The sequence below is a fragment of the Procambarus clarkii genome, chromosome 82 (genome assembly GCF_040958095.1).
Source record: "Procambarus clarkii isolate CNS0578487 chromosome 82, FALCON_Pclarkii_2.0, whole genome shotgun sequence".
Classification (NCBI taxonomy): Eukaryota; Metazoa; Arthropoda; class Malacostraca; order Decapoda; family Cambaridae; genus Procambarus; species Procambarus clarkii.
The window spans coordinates 14,444,947-14,463,336 of record NC_091231.1 but is presented as its reverse complement, the minus strand read 5'-3'; the positions used below and the strand labels follow the sequence as shown (position 1 = coordinate 14,463,336).

Sequence of the window (18,390 nt, the reverse complement as noted above, 5' to 3'; positions counted from 1 at the left end):
TTCAGACTCCTGTTAGCAGGATTAGGGCATGACCTGTCTATGGTTAATGTTAAGCCTTACTCTAAAATAGTCCAAAGATTTTACCACGTTGGTGACCATCCATAACAGTGGTGAACCAGTTACTGAGGGGACATGACTACAATATACGAAATATTCTGAAGAATCGACACAATGGCTATTTCTTAGGTCCAAGTTGAGGACGTACAGGTAGGTGCAAATTAAATTTGAACACCTGAATAAGTTAGCAATACAAATTATAGTGTTTTTTAGTAAGCAAACAGCTCGAAGCAAACAGCCTTCAAGATCAAGTTATCACAAACTAAGCCTGGCCCACAGATCGTGATTCGGGAGCCGAAGAACTCTCAGAACCAACTCCAGGTAAACTCCAGGTAAGCCGTCAACAATGGCTTACTGCATATATGTATTCTGATCCAGTCTTAGTCTCCTCCCCCCCACCTAACATAACCGAGGGGCGATAATCAAGGTCTTCAGCTAATCACCTATTCCTTAGCGCGATCGGCTAGAAAGCAGAACAGAGGGTTAACTCAACTGTCTGAATTGTTAACCAAATGAGAGAGAGAATGTACATGTTGGCTACGCGCGATCATACAATTAGTGCCACATACGAGCAACTACAGTAAATACACCCAACTGTAGCATGTACAAACAACATCAGTCACTGTAGACACGTTTGAAGAATGCGCACATACACGTGTGTGTGTATGTGCGCATTCCCAGCTGACACCACTAAGAGTTCCCTGTGACTGACACCACCACAGCCTCCCTGTGACTGACACCACCACAGTTCCCTGTGGCTGACACCACCACAGTCTCCCCGTGGCTGACACCACCACAGTTCCCCGTGGCTGACACCACCACAGCCTCCCCGTGGCTGACACCACCACAGTCTCCCCGTGGCTGACACCACAACAGTCTCCCTGTAGCTGACACCACCACAGTTCCCTGTGGCTGACACCACCACAGTCTCCCTGTAACTGACACCACCACAGTTCCCTGTGGCTGACACCACCACAGTCTCCCTGTAGCTGACACCACCACAGTTCCCTGTAGCTGACACCACTACAGTTCCCTGTGGCTGACACCACCACAGTTCCCTGTGCTGACACCACCACAGTTCCCTGTGGCTGACACCACCACAGTTCCCTGTCGCTGACACCACCACAGCCTCCCTGTAGCTGACATCACTACAGTTCCCTGTAGCTGACACCACCACAGTTCCCTGTAGCTGACACCACCACAGTTCCCTGTAGCTGACACCACCACAGTTCCCTGTAGCTGACACCACTACAGTTCCCTGTGCTGACACCACCACAGTTCCCTGTGGCTGACACCACCACAGTTCCCTGTGGCTGACACCACCACAGTTCCCTGTCGCTGACACCACCACAGCCTCCCTGTAGCTGACACCACTACACTTCCCTGTGCTGACACCACCACAGTTCCCTGTAGCTGACACCACCACAGTTCCCTGTCGCTGACACCACCACAGCCTCCCTGTGGCTGACACCACCACAGTTCCCTGTGGCTGACACCACCACAGTCTCCCTGTGGCTGACACCACCACAGTCTCCCTGTGGCTGACACCACCACAGTCTCCCTGTGGCTGACACCACCACAGTTTCCTGTAGCTGACACCACCACAGTTTCCCTGTGGCTGACACCACCACAGTTCCCTGTGGCTGACACCACCACAGCCTCCCTGTGGCTGACACCACCACAGTTCCCTGTGGCTGACACCACCACAGTCTCCCTGTGGCTGACACCACCACAGTTTCCTGTAGCTGACACCACCACAGTCTCCCTGTGGCTGACACCACCACAGTTCCCTGTGGCTGACACCACCACAGCCTCCCTGTGGCTGACACCACCACAGCCTCCATGTGGCTGACACCACCACAGTTTCCTGTAGCTGACACCACCACAGCCTCCCTGTGGCTGACACCACCACTCCGAGAGTGTGAGCGCGGGGAGGAGGGGGGGGGAGGAGGGAGGGGGGGGCGAACCAGCTGGGATATATGAGCCGGTTTTGCTTCGGGGAAGAAGGGCTCATCACGCCAAGAATTTCAGGAACCGAATCTGCTGAAAATGGGAAAACTAGCCTGCTGGCAAGGGTGGGGGGGAACCGAACCCCCCAAGGTGGGGTGGAAGGGGGGTCAAAACCTGCCCTGAAGGGTAGGGGGCAACACTGAACCTACCGGGAGAGGAAGATAAGCCTAGCAACTCCAGTACCGGGTTTACCAGGCTGTGATGACGCTCCAGCATTAGAGTCAACAAGGGCTATGGGGGTTCCTTTAGGGAAGAGGCTAAAGGTTGGTTATTCCGTGAACGAAAATGAATGTGAATATTGCTGTGATGAACGTTTTTATGGCTGGCGACAGTTGCAGGTGGCGGGGGTTGTTATGTTGGCTACAACTCCTGCAGTTATGGTGTCAATAATCCTAGTTATTCCATCAAAATTACTTTCCCCAAACCCCCCCCCCCCTAACCCGAAGGTAGGATGAGCAGCTAATATCCGGAAGGTAGCTAGGGCGTGTGTGTGTGTGTGTGTGTGTGTGTGTGTGTGTGTGTGTGTGTGTGTGTGTGTGTGTGTGTGTGTGTGTGTGTGTGTGTGTGTGTGTGTGTGTGTGTGTGTGTGTGTGTGTGTGTGTGTGTGTGTGTGTGTGTGTGTGTGTGTGTGTGTGTGTGTGTGTGTGTGTGTGTGTGTGTGTGCGCGCGCGCGCGCTCCCCCCACCAAATGTATCTCACAGTTGGGAATATACAATGACTTTACGGTTCAATTAAATAAAATGCATTAAAATAACTTTAGTTTTAAGTGTACATCAATTTTTAATTTATCATAACTTTATTGCATAATTTAATTTTAATAGCGAATATGTGTACCATATTTATGGAAGTTGCAGCGTAACTGGCAGAGGTGAAACAGGAAGGCGATAGAAGCCTAAGTAGCCTATGAAGACCAGGCTGTACCCTGAGAGGTACAGCCTGGTCTTGTACCTCTCGTCTTGTACCCTGAGAGGTACAGCCTGGTCTTGTACCTCTCGTCTTGTACCCTGAGAGGTACAGCCTGGTCTTGTACCTCTCGTCTTGTACCCTGAGAGGTACAGCCTGGTCTTGTACCTCTCGTCTTGTACCCTGAGAGGTACAGCCTGGTCTTGTACCTCTCGTCTTGTACCCTGAGAGGTACAGCCTGGTCTTGTACCTCTCGTCTTGTACCCTGAGAGGTACAGCATGGTCTTGTACCTCTCGTCTTGTACCCTGGGAGGTACAGCCTGGTCTTGTACCTCTCGTCTTGTACCCTGGGAGGTACAGCATGGTCTTGTACCTCTCGTCTTGTACCCTGAGAGGTACAGCCTGGTCTTGTACCTCTCGTCTTGTACCCTGGGAGGTACAGCCTGGTCTTGTACCTCTCGTCTTGTACCCTGAGAGGTACAGCATGGTCTTGTACCTCTCGCCTTGTACCCTGGGAGGTACAGCCTGGTCTTGTACCTCTCGTCTTGTACCCTGGGAGGTACAGCATGGTCTTGTACCTCTCGTCTTGTACCCTGGGAGGTACAGCATGGTCTTGTACCTCTCGTCTTGTACCCTGGGAGGTACAGCATGGTCTTGTACCTCTCGTCTTGTACCCTGAGAGGTACAGCATGGTCTTGTACCTCTCGTCTTGTACCCTGAGAGGTACAGCATGGTCTTGTACCTCTCGTCTTGTACCCTGGGAGGTACAGCTGGTCTTGTACCTCTCGTCTTGTACCCTGGGAGGTACAGCATGGTCTTGTACCTCTCGTCTTGTACCCTGGGAGGTACAGCTGGTCTTGTACCTCTCGTCTTGTACCCTGGGAGGTACAGCATGGTCTTGTACCTCTCGTCTTGTACCCTGAGAGGTACAGCCTGGTCTTGTACCTCTCGTCTTGTACCCTGGGAGGTACAGCCTGGTCTTGTACCTCTCGTCTTGTACCCTGGGAGGTACAGCATGGTCTTGTACCTCTCGTCTTGTACCCTGGGAGGTACAGCATGGTCTTGTACCTCTCGTCTTGTACCCTGAGAGGTACAGCATGGTCTTGTACCTCTCGTCTTGTACCCTGAGAGGTACAGCTGGTCTTGTACCTCTCGTCTTGTACCCTGGGAGGTACAAGAAGTGGCTGTACTATACAAGACATATCTAGATTGAATACTGTAAGACAACGACTGTGTTGAAGATATTTCTCAGTTAAGGATCTCCACGCATTCACACGCACTGGCTTCACGCGCGCACGCCGCACCAGCTTCATGCGCGCAAGCCGCACCAGCTTCACGCGCGCAAGCCGCACCAGCTTCACGCGCGCAAGCCACACCAACTTCACGCGCGCAAGCCGCACCAGCTTCACGCCCGCAAGCCGCACCAGCTTCATGGCACCGCACCAGCTTCACAGCGCCGCGCCAGCTTCACGGCGCCGCGCCAGCTTCACGGCGCCGCACCAGCTTCACGGCATCGCGCCAGCTTCACGGCGCCGCACCAGCTTCACGGTGCCGCACCAGCTTCAGGGCACCGCACCGTGCGCTGGCTTCAAGCAAAACAGAAGCCGGGATCCTTACACGAGCATTGTCGATTAATGAACAAAGGCGCCGGTAGACTTTCACTCATCCTTACTTGGACTCTGAGCCACCTCCCCTTCTCCAGCCCTCGTGGGCGTGGCCAGGCTGTCTCCACCACCAGCTGGGACATACATATATACTGTATATACGATCTTGTACTGCTGCAGATCGTATTCGAATAGGGAAGATCAGAGAAGAAAAACCGAAGGCTCTCTTCGTCCTCTCCATTCAGCTTACAGTATTCGGAAGGAAAAACATTAAAAACTGTTCAACAATACAATAATAAAATACGCAAGGGACCGCCCCATCACCGCCCACCGCCCGTGAGCCGCCCACCGCCCCATCACCGTCTGAGCCGCCCACCGCCCCATCATCGCCTATGAGCCGCCCACCACCCCATCACCGCCCGTGAGCCGCCCACCGCCCGTGAGCCGCCCACCGCCCCATCACCGTCTGAGCCGCCCACCACCCCATCACCGCCTATGAGCCGCCCACCACCCCATCATCGCCTATGAGCCGCCCACCGCCCCATCACCGCCCGTGAGCCGCCCACCGCCCCATCACCGCCTGTGAGCCGCCCACCGCCCCATCACCGCCCGTGAGCCGCCCACCGCCCGTGAGCCGCCCACACAGGTGTACAGACCCGCCAGCCCCTGCCTGAAATGACCGCCACCTGGGGGGCGACTGACCGCTCTGGCCCAACACCCGAGCTGCCCACAGTCACCCCCTTAGGAAAGGACACATTAAAAGATTTACACATGAACTTGCGAAACCTGTACATCTTCCAACAATCATCACGACTTTCTGAACATGTATTAAAAGTTTATAAGCTCCGACGCACAATATGGTTGTCTATAACATTTAACAGCTCCCAAACTGTTTAATAAATGTAAATAAAGCCGCTATGATTAGAGGGGGGAAAGATGTAGAGGTTTCGTAAGCGGATACGCAATCAATCACAGAAAGCGATAGTCTTGCAAAATAACGAGTGACCTGCCACTCGTGTCGTAAGGATTCCCTACTGTGGTAACGGAGAGAGAGAAGACAGCAAATCACCCTCTGCATTGTTTAAAAAGTAATTAACACCAGAAACAATAAAATCATACATTAATCAAATTCCTTGTACGTGATCAGCAACTCAGACGATATCTGGTGCTATATATATATATATATATATATATATATATATATATATATATATATATATATATATATATAGCTCATATATATATATATGTAATTCATTCGCATATAGTCCTGGGGACCATATCAGGCTATATGTATCGCATATATATATATATATATATATATATATACATATATATATATGTATATATATATATATATATATATATATATATATATATATATATATATATCGTAGAATATTTCTCTTCTTAAGAATGTCAACAATATTAATCATGAATAATTATCAGAAACTGAATCGACAGTAAGACGATTCTTACTTCATGTTCTTAATTTTACAGGTCAATGATAGAATCTTAGAGCCTCTTGGCCCATCGGCGAATCACCGACCTGTCACCTCTGACAATATTCCTTTAAGACAGACACATAGGAAACATCACAAATAAACTTGAAGAGTAGAGATGCTGTTCATCTACCAAGGAAAACAAACCATGATTCCCAGTCATAAGAATTAGAGATCACCATTGTATCATCACACAGGTCATCATGGATTAAATGATTCACTCATCACGTGTGTGTATGTATGTGTACACATACACACACACATCTCACGTGTGTGAGATGAGATTCAGGTCCACACTGTGTCCCTCAACACCTGCTTCAGGTCCGTCAGGTCCACACTGTGTCCCTCAACACCTGCTTCAGGTCCGTCAGGTCCACACTGTGTCCCTCAACACCTGCTTCAGGTCCGTCAGGTCCACACTGTGTCCCTCAACACCTGCTTCAGGTCCAGACAAGACACCAGCTGCACCTTACATATAATCACGGGTCTGACGCAACGGGAGAAAGTGGCGGTCGTCCCCACTGCCCGTCAGTGAGTTCCAGGGTCGGCAGGTCAGGACTCCTGGGATGTAGGACTCCCCCAACCCACGACTCCTGGGATCTGGGACTCCCACAGGACCACACCTCTATATGACAGGTATATCTGGCAGATTGTTATTAAGTTTCATCTCCTATGCATCCATCCATGCCTGGTGTGGTTGCATTTAACATTCTTAAATTGAAACATGTATAATATCTGATGCTGAAGAATGTAACCTCCAGAAATATAAACATATATATATATCTTGAGGTTATCTTGAGGTTATCTTGAGATAATTTCGGGGCTTTAGCGTCCCCGCGGCCCGGTCCTCGACCAGGCCTCCACCCCCCAGGAAGCAGCCCGTGACAGCTGACTAACATCCAGGTACCTATTTTGAGACCTAATTGAATTATATGAGACCTATATGAGACCTAATTGAATTTGATTAGGCAAAATTGTACATTTTTCTCAATAAAGCTATTAATAATAATTGCCTGATTTTTACTCATCTCAATCTACATGCGAAGATTAGTTGCTGTACAATTTAATAATAATCAGATTAAGTTTCCTTAAATTCCTGAAGCAGGGACGAGGAGAGGCCTTTAGGAATACAGAATTTAGCGGAGATTTTTAGTATTTAGTTTTAACCTGAAATTTAAAAGTACAGCATAATATCTTACAGTAAACTACGGCACCAAGAACTGGATTTAAATCTGCAACAAATGAGAGTTTACCTCCATACACGACGTCAACGACTGAGGTCAGAGGAAGGGGAGTTAATTTGACAGCGTTCTTGCTGTTAGGCAACACTGATGTGTCCTGGGTAATTGCTCCCGCCCTCCCAGGTCCCAGGGACGTGCCCTGGGTAAGTCCCAAGCCCCAAACACCTTCCAGGAACACACGCGGGCAAACTTTGAGCTTCCAGGAAACTGTCAAGTCGCTGGAGCAGAGAACACTACTCACGCTGGGGATACACACCTCGATGGAGTAGCCTCCTTCAGGTGGCTCTGGCACACCTAGGTAACCGCCAGTAGGCCCCCTGGCACTCGTCTCGTTAACTCTCCTCCGAGGGCAAAAAAAAAAAACCTTTATTCGAGCCTGATCAGCGAGGCTATTGGTGTTGGTGAATAGCAGACCCCCCACAGACCCTTCACAACCTGGCTGATCAGGCACTTTCTCTCCAGGAACTTCAACTTTTGTTCCGGTTATGTGTGAAAAACTTCCCACACCGCGGGAGATGCTTGGGGGGAGGGGGTGGGGGGAGGGGGGGGGGAGGGGGTTGATACAAGAACAACAACTACTACTACAACTACAACTTCAACTACAACTTCACTACAACATACACACCTGGTGAGCGTCAACACAATACTCAAAATGGTCCGAACAAAAAATACAATTCTTTCATATTTTCAGTTGAAGGCGCCGGGCCACACTTGTAGGTGGACGAGATATAACAGTCCAGTGAACCCAGAAATGACCTACACAACCTACGGACCCTCCCCCACCCCACACACACCACCCTGCAAGGCCTACAGACCATTCCCCCACACAAAGCACCACACACACACACACACACACACACACACACACACACACACACACACACACACACACACAGATGAAGTACTTAATGAAACGAACAGAGAGAAAGATCTAGGAGTTGATATCACACCAAACCTGTCTCCTGAAGCCCACATAAAAAGAATAACGTCTGCGGCATATGCGAGGCTGGCTAACATCAGAACAGCGTTCAGGAACCTGTGTAAGGAATCATTCAGAATCTTGTACACCACATATGTAAGACCAATCCTGGAGTATGCGGCCCCAGCATGGAGCCCGTACCTTGTCAAGCACAAGACGAAGCTGGAAAAAGTCCAAAGGTATGCCACTAGACTAGTCCCAGAACTAAGAGGCATGAGTTACGAGGAAAGGCTGCGGGAAATGCACCTTACGACACTGGAAGACAGAAGAGTAAGGGGAGACATGATCACAACCTACAAAATCCTCAGAGGAATCGACAGGGTAAACAAGGATAAACTATTCAACACTGGTGGGACGCGAACAAGGGGACACAGGTGGAAACTGAGTACTCACATGAGCCGCAGAGACGTTAGAAGGAACTTTTTCAGTGTCAGAGTAGTTAACGGATGGAATGCATTAGGCAGTGATGTGGTGGAGGCTGACTCCATACACAGTTTTAAATGTAGATATGATAGAGCCCAGTAGGCTCAGGAATCTGTACACCAGTTGATTGACAGTTGAGAGGCGGGACCAAAGAGCCAAAGCTCAACCCCCGCAAGCACAAATAGGTGAGTACAAATAGGTGAGTACACACACACACACACACACATACACACACATATACGAATATTTTCGTGGAAATGAAATACGGGGCTTGGCTAAGAAGCACGTCTTGGCAGACGGCCACTGGCCAGCGAGGTCACGCTCTACTCTCATTGGAGGCTGGGGTCGTGACCCGGCTTTATCAGAGTGGGGGTCACGCTCGCACGCTTCACCGCTAGCGTGAAGCCTGCTGTTGACTTTCCACCGTTTATGAGAACGCGGTGAAGGAGGGGTGCCCAACCTCTTGGACTGGTTGGTAGTGACGACGTCGTCTTTTGCAGGTCGGCGTTCGATCCCCGATGGTCCGAGTAGTGTGATACTGTGCCTTTCCCTTCCTCCTCATGGTTACCTGTAAACTTCTACAAATTAGTTTACCTAAAATAGCACGAAGCCACATAGCAAAATAATCGAAATATGAAGAAATGTTTGATTATTGCTGCTGTTCCGTAACGTTTGTTTCTGCTGCTGTTCCGTAACGTTTGTTTCTGCTGCTGTTCCGTAACGTTTGTTTCTGCTGCTGTTCCGTAACGTTTGTTTCTGCTGCTGTTCCGTAACGTTTGTTTCTGCTGCTGTTCCGTAACGTTTGTTTCTGCTGCTGTTCCGTAACGTTTGTTTGTTCTGTTGTTCCGTAACGTTTGTTTCTGCTGCTGTTCCGTAACGTTTGTTTCTGCTACTGTTTCGTAACGTTTGTTTCTGCTGCTGTTCCGTAACGTTTGTTTGTTCTGTTGTTCCGTAACGTTTATTTGTTCTGCTGTTCCGTAACGTTTGTTTCTGCTGCTGTTCCGTAAAGTTTGTTTCTGCTGCTTTGTTGTTGTTGTTTAAGATTCGCTACCTGGAATAAAAAGTTCCAAGTAGCACGGGCTATGGTGAGCCCGAGTTTTGCTGCTGCTGTTCCGTAATAACATTCTCTCGAAACGTTAGCATCGAGGCGCCAAAGTAGAGAATACACACACACTTAAAAATGTATATAATAAAAAATAAAACGCACGTTTTAGGTATTTACATTTTCACTCCAACAAATTCTCAATTTGTCCAACAAAATATCTGAAAGAGCTGGTGCCGGATGCCTCTCAATGCGAGTGTTTGATGGCCATTATAAGCCAATCACGTGATTAGTTTCTTTAATGGTCTTCGAAGCGAAAACTTTCCTTGGTAATTAAGGATGTTCGGTGAGCACCGATCGGTCTTTCGAACTAGCATTCACTCACCCTGCTTTGAGCCAAGCTTCCATGGCCACGGCCCGTGTGTCACAACAGGTGAACAGGATTGTTCCATGAATGACGGAATACTTAGTCTGTCATGTATCCTTCGGCCAGAAGAGAGGCTTTTCGCGCCACTCCTCGGTGGTCGTCCCCGGGTCATTGTAGCCCACAATCCACCCCCGCTCCATAATGGCGCTGTTCCATGAACTTGAATAAGTTCATGGAACGTATTCAAGTTCATTCCTGCTGTCAGCATTTTGCTCACCAATTTCTTCCCGAACTTATCGTCCAGAGTATCTTTCACGTGCCTCTGACCTTCCACTTGGAAACCGTGGCTAAAATCTTGAAACAAAATTCATGATTATGCATTTAGTAATGTATTTGCGGTGACTTTCAGTCTCCCGCTGACCACTTCATCAGCAGCGGATGTGTCGGCGAGTGTGGGGGTGGTGGCCCACGGTGGGGTGAAGTCCATAGGGGTGGTGGGGGGACTCTAGAGGAACGGTGGGGCGCCCCGCCGTTCCTGAAGATTCTGGTTCCTGGAGGATGGTGGGGCGTCCTCTGGAGGATGGTGGGGCGCCCACTGGAGGATGGTGGGGCGCCCCCTGGAGGATGGTGGGGCGCCCACTGGAGGATGGTGGGGCGCCCACTGGAGGATGGTGGGGCGCCCCCTGGAGGATGGTGGGGCGCCCACTGGAGGATGGTGGGGCGCCCCCTGGAGGATGGTGGGGGGCCCACTGGAGGATGGTGGGGCGCCCACTGGAGGATGGTGGGGCGCCCCCTGGAGGATGGTGGGGCGCCCCCTGGAGGATGGTGGGGCGCCCACTGGAGACGGAGGGAGTGTTTTTTGTCCAGTTTCTACCCCAGACGTGACCATACATTTATACAACACTAACGTGCTTATATACATTTTCTTCAGTCCGCCATGGAGAAGGTTGGGGATCTGTTCCCTTAAATACAGTACAATTTGCTACTGAGCACTCAACCACAGAATGAGCTTATTGTACGTCGACAATGCGTTACGACGTAACGTTAGCAACGTACGACGTTCGGTCGACGCAGGCGCTACGTGGAGAGCGGTACACTGTGCGTCAAACACCAAGTGTAAGTCGTGTCTACACCCACCCCCACCACCCTCTCTTCCCCCCCTCACCCAACACCTTCTCTCTACACCCACCCCCACCACCCTCTCTTCCCCCCCTCACCCAACACCTCTCTACACCCACCCCCACCACCCTCTCTCTACACATGTACTCACAGTGGGAGGGGACGATGGAGGTGGCGGGAGATACCAGCTACACCCCAGGAAGTGTGTACCTGGTACCCACACACCCCAGGAAGTGTGTACCTGGTACCCACACGGGCCGCCATCCCGCACCACCACACATTGCTGTACCTGCAAGGGTGGGGGGGGGGGGGTGTGGGTGGCCGAGTGGTGCTTTGGTGGAGTGGGTATAGGGAGGAGGGAAGGATTGAGAGAATGGGGGGGGGGGGAGAGGGGAGGAAAGGTCTATTCAAACAAACTTTTAATGAATATTTCCAAACTTTGTGGCCAGTTTAAACCCCCTCTCTCTCGGGAGCTTTACTCCAGCTCGGGAAATTAAAGGGGAAAAAAATAATATTCTCCACCTGGTCAGGGAGGAGCGCGACGCTAGGCTGCGTCAACAAGTGGAGCCTGGGTCGGCCCCCCTGGCTGGTCCGCTGCGGTCTTGCTTTAATATAGATAACAAACGGACAAATAAACACACGCCTAAACGTAATACATTATGCATTATACAACACACGCCTATATATAATCAATCAATCAATCAATCAATAAACACAGAAAAGACAGCCAGTGGGCCGAAGCGGGAAATTGGTAGAGCTGAAGAACAGGCTTGGGGAGGAGGCCTTCGTAGTAGCGGAGAGGAACCCAGGAGCTTAACCCAGGGGGCTTAAACCAGGAGCTTGGCTTGAGGACGTGTTCTATAACAGACGACGACAGGCTAGGACGCCTGTTTCTCTCGGCTTTCCTCTCTACTCCTTCCCACGACCACAAGTGGGAAGGAGTCGACCCCTCTAGACTCATGACCGAACAGAACACTGGAGAGCTCATGATCACCCCAAGAAGAACAGCTGAACTGTTGCAGAACGACTTTAATATGTTCTCATAGCCCCTTCATGGTCTCGTGATTCAATTGAGCAGATGGTCATTTGTTTCTGTAATTGGAAGATTTGTAATAGAAGACTTCTGTAATTGGAAGACCTGAGTCACTTTTCTGCATTCCCGATTCACCGATGTTCCGATCTTGGAAAGTTTGGAGTTTAAAGTTCGAATAAGGAACTTCATAACACTTATATTCAACACTACACTGTTCCTTCAAGTCACCAAATTAAGTAATTAGCTTAATAGTCAAGTGGGCTTTGAGGTTAACACCGGTAATTACTCTCGTCTTTACCACAGTGACCTTAACGACCACGGTAGACAGCCCCCTCCCCCCCCCCCGCCCTAGTTGATAGCACCCACCACTCAGGTGGAAGCTTACATGAGACTATAAGAGCAAAACGCCTATTGCCCCATACGAGACAGCTCCTATGTATATCCAAAACTCATTTATATAAATGTCTAAGCAACGCTTGAAACAATGGCGTGATCCTCCGTCTATAACTTACCCAGTAATTTGTTCCATAAACCATCCAGCCACGTGAGAGGCAAGCCACAGGAATTTTTCCGCCCTTCCTTGATTGCTAGTGTTGTCACACCCATATTTTCTGCCAAAGGTGTGTAAAAAGCCTAGCTTCTTCCAAGATATTAAACAGCAACTCTTAAACATGTTAGCCACGTTTTAGATTAACGAAATATCATTGCCAGAGAAAAAAAGAGTATTAAGTAACTTTGGAACTATTTTCATTAATGTCATCGGGGGGGGGGGGAGGGGAGAGAACACTTCAGGTTTCGATATTAGGCTTGATCACTAAGGTTTCCTTCAGCACTACTCAGTTCCCTCTCGTTCACTCCCGTGCTTATTGTACCCCCTCAACTAGCTCCTTAGCAAACTTGTCCTCTCGTTAGCTCTCTCTCTTTTGCTCTTGTTCGCTTCCCTGTCGAGCGTTAGCACTCTCGTAGCCTAGTTCGCTTCCCTCTTGGTCGTTAGCGCCCTCGTAGCCTAGCTCGCTAACTCTCTTGGTCGCTAGCGCCCTACTTGGCTAGTGCCTTTTATGTCTCGCTCTCTAAATATAAAAAGACGCTATTAAAATAACTGCCCCCGTCATTAACAATGTAATTAACATCTCACGCTTGGTTAATCGTCAACGACTCTCTCAAGCGCTGCTATCTGTCTACACAAACCGCAAGTTTCTCTTAATGCCACACACTACATTCTTTTTTCAACTTACATTCTTAGGGAAACGAATCTGTTTAAAATCAAATACACTCATCAGTTGCTTAGCGCAGTTAACCAATATTAATTCTAAAGAGAACTGCAATATAAGTTGTACCCGATCTGCCGAATATAAGTCGCTTCGTACACAAGTGCTTCGTCAACTGATTTCATGAACATACCTAACCGAACCTTGCTCTCGACTCACAGCCGGGGATCCGGGGGTTCGGTTCCCGGGCGTGGCAGAAATGGTCGAGCACATCTCTTTTCCCCCTACTGCATCTGTTCATCTGGCAGTCAACGGGGACCTTAAGGTTGTATCCTGGGGAAGGTCAGTAGTTCGACCTTAGGTGGAGGGGAAGCCTCGATACAAGCCTAAACTATATCTGAAGTATACTCAGGCTTCCCGCCTTCGACAAACGGAATATATATATATTATATATATATATATATATATATATATATATATATATATATATATATATATACATATATATATATATATATATATATATATATATATATATATATATATATATATATATAAATATATATATATATATATCCAGGTGGCTGTGACACATATATAGTACCTGTGGCATGTACCCTGAGACTGGCTTTGTATTTACTATCATGCATAATGCCTGCCGCCATATGTGGTAGACGCACATCTGACACGGCATCATTCGACAGGTAATGCAAGATACCAGCCACCAAATACGGGTAAACGCTCTAAACATATATTGGAAGACTCCACATGTACACATCACCGGGTCAAACCTGGCTCTGATATGTACGTTGCCGTCTTCAGGGAGATATTGACATTTGTGAAGGAATGCCGCGCACCCTTATGCTAGTGAGTGGCTTATGAGACAACTCAGTCCCTGTTAGTTGGGCTGCTTCCAGGAGCTGAGATAAGGCAGTCCATGTTAGGTGGGATGCACCGCCATGTCTCGCAATGCTGCACACTTTATCTGGACGAGGGCACTGACGCTTCATAACACAATATTGAGTTAATCTTTGTATGATGAGCCCCTCTTGAGAACAGAATAGTCTATCTCATATCCTTTGCTAAACGAACAGCTTTACAAGACACAAGACTTGACCCCAGGTCATCAGAGCACACAATCTGCTTCCCCCCCCCCCACCTCCACCACAAGCCACATTGAAAGGTGCTTCAAGGGGAAGGTGGTGGTGGTGCTTCAAGGGTTAGATGGTAGCACTTCAAGGGATAGGTGGTGGTGGTTGTGCCTCATATGAAGGGTGTCATGACCACGGTTGGTCTTTGTGATGAAACAAGGATATTTTGAGCCACCAAATAATATGTGTTGAGTGTGAGAACGGTTAAACTTACGAGGCTACCAAAAGAATCAATTTATGCCATATAAACTACTGTTGGATCTAAGAGATGTAAGTTTGTGAAATAGTTAATTATTAAATAGCCAGAAGATTATATCATATTTGGACACAGTTGTAAACCGACTGGTGCTAGAGGGCAAATTTTTTTATATAATTTGGACCAGACCTAACCTAGCCTAGCCTAGCTAGACTTATCATAACCTAGCCTAGCTAGACTTATCATAACCTAGCCAGACCTAACCTAACCTTAGCACAGCTGGGATCATAGTGGTAGTGTACTACCACTCTGATCCCAGCTGTGCTAACGGACAACTTGCCTTAACCTAGTCCCTAAAAATATAGATGAACCTGGTGAACTACACAGGCAGATGTGACGCTTAAAAAACTACCGTCATTGCGGACCAGAGGATTGCTATTACTAATATGTAAAGGCCACTTAAATTTTGTTTTGCTAACGGGCTGGAGAGTCCTACAGGAGTGCCTGTCACTGACCTCCTCCTCCTGCTGCTGCTGCAGAGGATCTGGACCAGCCACTACAGCAGGGGGAAATACCGGGTCAACATGAATAGAGATCTATCCAAAGTCAGGTTACGTGGGGGAGGGGGAAAAAAAAGAGAGAGAGAGAGAGAGAGAGAGAGAGAGAGAGAGAGAGAGAGAGAGAGAGAGAGAGAGAGAGAGAGAGAGAGAGAGAGAGAGAGAGAGAGAGAGAGAGAGAGTGTGAGTGTGTGTGTGTGTGTGAGTGTGTGAGTGTGTGAGTGTGTGAGTGTGAGTGAGTGAGTGAGTGAGTGAGTGAGTGAGTGAGTGAGTGAGTGAGTGAGTGAGTGAGTGAGTGAGTGAGTGAGTGAGTGTGTCAAGAGTATGAGACTTAATTGCACTCAGCTAGTAGTATTTGTGGTGGCTAGCTACGGCTCCTGGGTTCCGATTCTCAACCTTAACTGACTTGTGTATGGGATGCAGGATCTATTGGACATTTAAAGCTGTGAATGGAGTGAATAAAGCTGTGAATAAAGCTCCATCATTGCACTTCTTAACGCATTCCATTTGTTCAATATACTACTGTATTGTGTGTATGTTTGTGGGTGGGGGTGGGAGGGGGGGAGCATAACGTCCGATTGTTATGGGGTGTACGTGTGGGGTGTTCTGGGTGTGTATGTGTGGAGGTTGTATGATGTATGCACGGGGGGTGTTGAGTGTATGAGAGGGGGGGGGGCTGTGGGGTGTATGAGTGAGGGTGGTGGTGTGTGGGGGTGATTGTGAAATGTATGTGTGTGTGGGGGGGGGAGGGTTGAAGTGTATGTTTTGGGGGTTGTGTGTGTATGTATGAGGATTGTGGGGGTGTGGGGGTTGTGGTGAGTGCATGTGTGGGGGGGGGGTTGTGTGGGGGTGCATGTGTAGGAGTTGTGGTGAGTGTATGTGTGGGGGAGTTGTAGGGGGGTGTAGACGAGGTGTTGCCGCAGTAGAGCGCAGCATGGTGTAGCAGCAGCAGTTGGACAACCAACCCTCTTATGACCCGACGGCACCCTCCTCCCCTCCGGATAACGCCAGCATTATTAACACCGAGTACCCTCCAAATTTCCAATTCCCAAATCAGGCGTTACGTACCGAACAGCGACATCTTGCCCAGTCAAGAGGGGCGTCGCGCATCCATGGTGGCTGGGGCTACCTGCAGCAGCATCCCAGGTAAGGCGATATCCCACCACCTGGGCTTCAATAGGTCACACCAACGCTGTCCAGGGTCTCACAGAGGTGCCGGCAGACCGAGGCCACGCACACCACTCCCCACCACGGTCACGCGTCAACTGAGCTGGGAGGGTCGGAGTGGCCCTGGCAGCGGCCGTCGTGGTGGGGAGGGAGAGAGAGGGGATGATGTTGGTGTTCCCGAGGGGGTGGGGGAATGTTTAGGGAGTTTTCCGGGAGAGAGCACAAGCTCTTCCTCTCTCTCTCTCTGGTGCTAGGTATACATATGCATGCACGTATATGTCTATCTCTCAGTTTTTCTATCTGTGTCCCTCTCTCTCTCTCCCACCTTATCTTCTGTGGCAACAGGAAATCTAACAACCTTCCCATGGCAAGACCAGGGGCACGAAGAGGACTACTGACTATAAGACAACCGTTGCCACGAGGACCAAAATGTATTACGATAACTGAGAGTTAATGACTAATTGAACGGTCCAGCCTCCAGGAACCCGAGCAGCGGCGCTACTGAGGTAGTCAGCTGAGGGCGCAACACACTGCGAGCCGCTAGAAAGCTGGCCAGTACGCTGTCCGTCTCGGCCAGTTCTCTTCGTCGTCCGGCTGGTTAGCAAGTCTTCCGACTCGGTCAGTTCCATGTGTTGTACAGCCGTCCAAAACACCTTCCGCCTCGGTCAGTTGCTTCCATTGTCCGGCGGGCCAGTTCGCCTCGTTTCGTCCTTTGGCACACGTGTTCTGAAGAACATGTCCTCATACAATTAATCTTTCCTTAATCACACACACACACACACACACACACACACACACACACACACACACACACACACACACACACACACACACACACACACACACACACACACACACACACACACACACACACACACACACACACACACACACACACACACACACACACACACACACACACACACACACCTGTCATCTTTCTAATCTCTCTATACCAACTTTCTCTAACTTGAGTCTACACCTATTACACTAACTTCACCTAATTCTACCAGCTACCCCCACCTGCATCCTACACCTGCCTCCGTAACTCCCATTCCTGAGCAAGGACTGTGAAAGACGAAGGAACGCAGAAAAAAATACACTAGGAAGATGAAAGAGATCAGAGGCGGAACCCAAGAGCCGGGGTTCATCCCACACAAATATAACTAGGTCAGTACAACCTACATAAGAGAAATGAGGGGATGCAGGACACCCAACACCAGGGGGGATCGAAATGTTGTGGATTCCTTCTCACATTGGCCTACAGGAACATAATAAGTTGACGCCCTTGCTAAGGCTGCAGTAAATATAGACAGTATTAAACGGAATCTTAGGGTTATCAAATAGGTCCCTTAAAAGTGTCATTAAATGAGAACACTTAGATGAATTTGAAGAAAGCATAACTGTGCAAACTGGAACTAGCATGTCAATTGTTCATTACAATGAAATGTGTGAAGTAAAACATGTGTATGGAGCAAGTAACAAAGTCAGTAGACTAATAGACGTTGTCACAGCTCGAATAAGACTTGGCTACAAGTATCTCTGGCAGTTCGGCTTGTATAGGGATCTAGATGAAGTAAAGTGTAAAGTGTGAACAAAGACAGAGACACACACTCGAACACCATATCTTGGACTGTAGTAAAATTGAGCCATTTAGAGATAAATCTAAACTCACGTTGTATGAAAAGGCAAGCCATCTTATTACAAAGGATAAAATACCTGAAATCCTTGCACTGTATCCATATTTCGCTTCCAGTAGACAAACGACATATGAGATTAAGAAACACGTAGTGTATTGTGAAGACTAGTAATAAACATCAGCTCCCCTATG

General features: G+C 48.9%; 1 protein-coding gene across 2 annotated transcripts in view; it reads right to left on the bottom strand.

The window, feature by feature from the left end:
* LOC123749052 (multiple PDZ domain protein) overlaps positions 1–18,390 on the bottom strand; it is a gene marked incomplete at its 3' end in the record, with an annotated part of 77,012 nt that overhangs the window by 18,122 nt on the left and 40,500 nt on the right. Inside the window, 1 exon segment of one of the 2 annotated variants that reach the window (XM_045731164.2) lies at positions 16,461–16,660. Coding sequence (XP_045587120.2) covers positions 16,461–16,473 — 13 coding nt within the window. 2 annotated transcript variants of the gene reach the window in all.